The sequence below is a fragment of the Chinchilla lanigera genome, unplaced genomic scaffold, assembly GCF_000276665.1.
Source record: "Chinchilla lanigera isolate Chin_1 unplaced genomic scaffold, ChiLan1.0 scaffold00080, whole genome shotgun sequence".
NCBI classification, from domain to species: Eukaryota; Metazoa; Chordata; class Mammalia; order Rodentia; family Chinchillidae; genus Chinchilla; species Chinchilla lanigera.
Genome location: NW_004955481.1, coordinates 2,208,481 through 2,215,054, shown reverse-complemented (window position 1 = coordinate 2,215,054; position 6,574 = coordinate 2,208,481). Strand labels below are relative to the sequence as shown.

The window sequence follows — 6,574 nt, the reverse complement described above, 5'->3', positions numbered from 1 at the left end:
CTGGGATTACAAGCGTGCACCATCACGCCTGGCTCAAATGCTTTTTTTTGAGACCATGGAAAGATAATGAAAGTGTGAGGGCTACATCTACAGATGTCTAAATTATTTTCACAATTTGCTACACCTCTGCCACCACTCTTTGAAAAAACTGGTAACATATTTAGGGTACCTTTGAACAATATTGATGTCACATAGCATGTTGGATGCCAGAAATCACTGGTTGATTTTCCTTTCTAGGTAACACATTGAGTCTTTCATTTCCTAAGGGTAGCCAACTTTGAGCTGCCACCGCACAGCAGGCTGGATCCCAGGAGGAGCTTTTATTTATCTCATTCTCTATTAGTTGTAGGCTGACTTTCCTAAGAATGACTAGGAAATCTTGGTAGTTCACCTCACATATTTGCTCTGCTCAGGACTCTCTGTTGATCCTTCTCTTCATAGTAGAAACTTCCTTCTCATTGTTATAAGAGGAAGCAATTTAAAGGAGTGAGCTAAACATATATTCTTTTAAATCGTTGACTTATTTCTAGGGTCCTATTTAGGTAACTGCCTGTAGAGACAATTCACACTTCAGCCTGAAAATCCGTGAGGTCGTGATTTGGGTTTATAAATACTATCAATAATGTCTACAAGGGAATGGTTGCTTTTCAATCAGAATTACTGATAGATACTTCTGAAAATACTGCTGCAAATATTTCTAGGCAGAAGCTTATTTTTATACCTCAACATTAATTATATATCCTACTACAGTCACCTGTGAAGTTGGGTGCTATTGCCAGCTGGTACTATAAGGTAGCTATTGTGGAATAATCAGTACTGAAGTAGATACTGAAAGTCATCTAATACAGGGCTCTATCCTCACCCTCTTATCTCATAACTGTTCTTAGTTTTGGCCCATGCAGAAGAAATGACATAGGGTTACGCATGGCTTACTAGTGGCACAGCTAAGGCTTGCCTTTCTTAACAGGTAACTTTGAACACAGATTAAAGGTCTTTACAAACCAGAGTCTGGTAGTTCCCTCTCTTTTGTACTCTGACTATACCAATAACCTCTGGTTGTCTTTTCAGCCATCGCAGTGTCACAGTAAAAACATGGAGGTTGGGAATGGTGAGGGTGGGGTGAGGGTGATAGAGGTAGAGCTAAGTCCATTAGTGTCATTAAAGTGGTCAGTAGCCCTGAGAATACAATCAGGAACTCAGCTGGCCAAGGGTGGGGCTTCCCCTGCAGAAATTTTCCCCGTGGCTAACGAAGGAACTGGTGCTCTGTGTGCTTGCAGGACAAGGATAGGAACAGACAGGCCTGAGCCTGTGGGAGCTCTTGTGACCTGGCACTGCAGGAGGCGTCTCCTGGCTCATTTTGTGAGAGTCACAAGATGCTCTAGGGATAGTTTTATGAAGCTGTTCTTTCCTCCTGTGGCAGAGTTCACACTTGAGACATTTCCCTTTGTCTGTTGGGTGACTGTAGGTGGGCAGCCTTGACTCTGTTTTGAGTAGCTATTCCTACACAGCTTTACCTGCCTCATTTCTGCCCCCTTAAGAACTAATTTAAAAAAAAAAAAAAAGCTAATTTAAAAGACTACAAATTAACCTATCCAAGTAACTTGAAAAGTGTTGAAAATAGTGGGAAAAACCTAGAAAGTGTTTGAAGGAAGAATAACTATAGCTGTGCCACAGAAAAAAACAGGCTGTTTTGGGTCATGCCGATCCCCTCATTTTAAAAAAAAAAAACCAAAAAACCCCCAAAAATCTCAGCACATTGCCAGATGCTCCTTAGTGACCAAAGAAATTGTGGGTTTTAAGTTGTTCACTATTTCTAGAAACTTCATAAAGTTAATCCAGAAGTAACAGGGTGGAGACCAAGAAAGGAAGCAGGCTAGTTTATGGTGCTTTTAGTAGAGATAAAATATTTGTTTCAGGCTCAAGGCAGTTGAACAGCTGCCTCAAAGCTAGCTCCACACTAGCTGGGAGGCTGGCTTGGGTAATCCAGGCATCACCAACGTCAGGCAGCTGGAGGGAGATGTGGAGGACGTGATTGATTGCAGGGGTCATTGATGCATAGTTCCTGTCTCATCCTTGCTGCTGTCCTCCTCCTCTTTTGTTCAAACTGACAGATATTTCCTGAGCTCTGATACACATGCAAACCACCGTTAAGAACCGGCCTCCCCTTTCTAACTGGTTGTCTTCCTACTGACAATGTCCTGAACTTAAATCTTCATTCAGTGGCCCTTACTCTTGATGAGTAGTTCATTGAGTCATTTTGCTTTTTTTCTTTATACTTTAGAGAATATTTGTTGTTGTTTATTTGATTAGAAATTTATGATCCTGTGTGTAGTTTCTGGGTTAAAACAAAAATGCCGCCCTAGAACATTTGACACCCTCTCCCCATTTCATACCTCAAGTAGTGTGGGAAAGCTGTTAAGTCATTAATACAATTATGGATTTATGTTTGATTTCAATGCTGTTATATAATGTTTTCCCACAGTATAGCTGCCCCCTAATGAAATATTGGAGAGATAAACATATACTACCTCACAGCAACAAGTAAGGGTGGTCTAGAAGAACTTTGGGGATTTAGAAAATCTATTGTGAGAATAAATTGGGTACCTGGATCCTGGTCATAAACCCACTAACTAAGCTGGGCGTGGTGGGACACGCCTTTAATCCCAGCACTCAGGAGGCTGAGGCAGGAGGATCATTGCAAGTTCGAGGCCACCCTGGGCTACAAAGTAAGCTCAAGGCCAGCCTGAAGTGCATAGTGAGACCCTGTCTCAAAAAGACTAAACAAACAAACAAACAAACAAACAAACCCACTAGAGTGTGACCACTCTCATCTAGCCACACCACCTTCTATCTTTCTGGGTTTCTGAATGATTTCTAAAGACTTCAACAGTTTGGACTTTTGTAGATTTGGCATATAATTACTTACAAGTATTTGAAGATTGCACCAAGCAATAATATGTTCTTTTTTCCCCACAGAGTGAAGGCTGCACAGACTGAGTTAGGACAGCAAATCCTGGTAGATTTTGAAGAAGCATTTCCTTCCCAGGGTACCAAGGTAATTCTGCATTTTTCCTCAAGTCTTTAGATATTGTCACCATCCTTGCCTAATTCATATTCACTATAGCTCTTGCTCATCTATCATTCCAAAAGTGTTTGCTGGCAGTAGCAAATCTATGTGCTGAATGTTCAAAGCAGTAAGACCATCCTTATTTTTTTATTTTTATTTTTTTACAGTACTAGTGATCAAAACATCCCAGCCATTTTAATTTTTATTTTTATTTTTATTTTTATTTTTGAGTCAGGGTCTTGCTAGTGTGCCAAGAATCTAATCTTAACATTCCTCTTGTCTCGGCTTCCCTCAGGGCTGACATGCACCACTGTGCCTGGCTCACTCTTGGTTTTAAATATCCCAAAGAAATGTCAAATCCTTATCTGTCCATCCAGCATCAAAAGATGAGAATTTGTTTTGGTTTAATTGAATGTATGTCAAACCTTGTGTCTTGTTTACCCTGTCAATTCCTTTTCTCTCATGGCTGTGCTTGAAGGATAAATGTTCAAGCTGCAATGTTTTTTCTGCACTATTACATAACTTACTGGTTTTGGTTTGGTGAAAAGGCAACTAGAAGGAGTGTCTAGGGGCTTATGTAACTCTCAGAGCAACACTAAAGACTCACTCTGTAATTTGGAATTAAAGCCCATCAGCTCTCACTGGTAGTATAGCTGTTTGTGTCTGTAAAGACTATAGGATTTCATTTGTGAGCTATTGGCTACACTTCTCAGGACAAGCTTTCTCTCCCTTAGCCATCAATGCTCTGTGACCACTGTCAGCTACTTCCTTCATACTGTAACAGATAATATCTTAATACTGTCCATGTGTTAGGGAGGGCAGAACCTTTAGAAGGCTGTCTTTCCCTTATTTGAACTATTTCAAGAGAAAGACTTGTTCAAAGCAGAAGTGAACTGAAGTGTATGGGCCAGCAGTGTTCCTTGTGCAGATGGGAATATACATACACTTACTAAGCCAACAAGCATTTCCTAAATCTGCTACATAATTCAATAACTGGAAATATCCTAACCATTTTCTTCTTTGTGCTCCATAAAAGAAACTTAGGAAGTAGGTGGGCTGCCCCAGCTTTGGCATATTACTTTCTGTTCGAAACCTGCCACCACTTTTAATGTCTTCATATTTTGTGGCTGACCACAAGTAATCAGATATTTATTTGTAAAGCACTTTTCTTTGTGAACCTCAGCTTCTTTAGTCACCTCACCAATATAACTCAGGAAGTGGGTGCTGGAAAGTCATTATTCCTGTTGACCACATGAGGAAAACAAAGGTCAGACGAATAAACAGAGATTGCAAAAATGTTCCCTGACTGTGAGCACTAGACTCAGCGAGGCTAGTTTACTTTCCTGACCTCTATTGTTCCGTTCCTTTTTAAGAAGTTTCAGACAGATATGGGTAAAGCCCATCTTTATTATGTAACCATGGCCTACTTTATATCTTTTTTTTTTTTTTTTTAACCTTTTTTTTTTTTTTTTTTTTTTTTTCAATGGAGATGGGAATTCAACCCAGGGCCTTGCACATGCTAAGCATATGCTATACCACTGAGCTACACCCCTAACTCCAGCCCTACTGGTTTATTTTTTTCCCACATTGTGCTGGGTAGATGAAATTAAAAAGATTTTCTTGAATAGTTTGCATCCCTTTTCTCTGACTTGATGGCTTAATGGTTTTTTTAAGGCTTTTTCTTTTTTCATTTTTAAAGATTGTTGACTTCTGTTAAATGTTTTGTATTATGATTCCTATTTCACAACTGAGAATTAAGATGTTTTAAAAAATTATCCAAAGTAACCTAGTAAATTTTTTTTGTAAATGAAAAAATCTGAACCATTGGTTTTGGCCTCTGTGACTTTTCTATTAGATCAAGCACTTTTATCCGGAAGCTAGAATTGAACAGTATGTTTAATAGGCAACATTAATAGCCACTTACTGTGGAGCCAGTTACATTTTAAAAATTTAGGCCTCAGGCAATACCTCTGAAATAATATGTTAAGGTGGACAGAATTGAACATTTATTATAAATAATAATTAACATTCTTTGGTACCAGGAATTGAACTCAGGACCTTGCACTTTCCAGGCAGGCACTGTGCCATTGAGCTATATCACTAGCCCCGATAAGTAACAATTTGAAGAATCTTACTAATCACCTAATGCAAGTCCGTTATATTTCTGATGAGGTTGAGTAACTTCTCCAAACTAATGTGACTATTTTAGCCAAGGCAAGGGTAGACTCCAAGTATCTGCTGTGGTACACAGTCAACCGCATTCATTCACAGAGCTACCATGCAGAAAAGTTCAGTTAGACTCAGTTGCCTTTGATAATAACAAGACCTTCCATGGTGATGTATCATTGCAGCAACCCGTACCTTCCACTGTTCATTTCTAATCAAGGCTAATATCACAGTATCTGACCTTTGGCTGCCTATCTGGTTCCAAGTCTGGTGGCTTGAAACCTAGTTTTAAATTTTAAAGCTACCACACTATTATGGCAGAAATATAACATTTAGGAATAGGAATTCTAGAGGTGGAAAGAGGAAAATGTGGAGTGACCCTGGTGTCATTCTTGTCTTTGAGGCCTCTTCAGAGCCTCTGATATCAGAGACTATTGTCATTCTGACTTTTTAGGTCTTTCAGTTTTGCTATTTAGAAAGTAAAATATCCTGTGATCATTGCTGACCCTGTTTTCCAAAGTGTGTCATTGCTCACTCACAAGGTAGTTTTTATGTTGGCCACTGCAGGACATAGCATAATGACTCTTTTATCGAGAAACAAATATCCATCCACAGTAGAGAGAATGAGTGTCTAGGGAGTGGGAGTAATAACAATAAGAGAGAAACAAAAAGTAGCAGCTGTCAGAGGCTGTGAGATTTAAAGATTGTTTCTGACTTTTGAACTGGTGCCTGTTATTTGTTTTACTAGAGGCCGGGAGGACCCAGCAATGTCCTGCGAGATGCATGTCTGGTTGCTAATATTTTGGACCCAAGAATCAAACAGGAAATCATCAAAAAGTTTATTAAACAGCATCTGTCAGAGTATCTAGTACTTTTTCAAGAAAACCAAGATGTAAGTATCGACCAGATGAGGTCAGATGTAACACTTCAATTTTATTGAAAAATGAAGGCTGCCAAGCCTGTTCACTTACACTTTATTAGTGCTACTGTCTGACAGTGTTGATTGTTGAACCATGACTCCTACAGGCTGACTTCACAGTTCAGTAGTTCTTAACCATTTGAGGTCACTGACCCTTTGGAGAAATTAACGAAAGCTGTAGATCTTCTTTGCAGAGAAATGCAAGTATGCATTAAACTTTACATACAGTTTCAGGAAATTTACAGACCTCTGAAGCCCAGTCACAGACCCCAGGTTAAGAATCTTTGGATCAAGTAAATAAGATAGCATATGAAATGGTGAGAAATAACAGGGGTTGGCTGTTTTTTCCTTGGTTTTATGTTTTTGCTTATTTCCTTAAACTGTTAATAGTACTTCTAAGTACTGGAGTGGTTTTTGTTCCT

General features: G+C 39.2%; 1 protein-coding gene across 1 annotated transcript in view; it reads left to right on the top strand.

Annotated features, from left to right (window-relative positions):
• Vps53 (vacuolar protein sorting 53 homolog (S. cerevisiae)) overlaps nt 1-6,574 on the top strand; it is a gene marked incomplete in the record, with an annotated part of 134,397 nt that overhangs the window by 50,011 nt on the left and 77,812 nt on the right. The window contains 2 exon segments of the mRNA XM_013503465.1: nt 2,977-3,055; nt 5,982-6,125. Coding sequence (XP_013358919.1) covers nt 2,977-3,055; nt 5,982-6,125 — 223 coding nt within the window.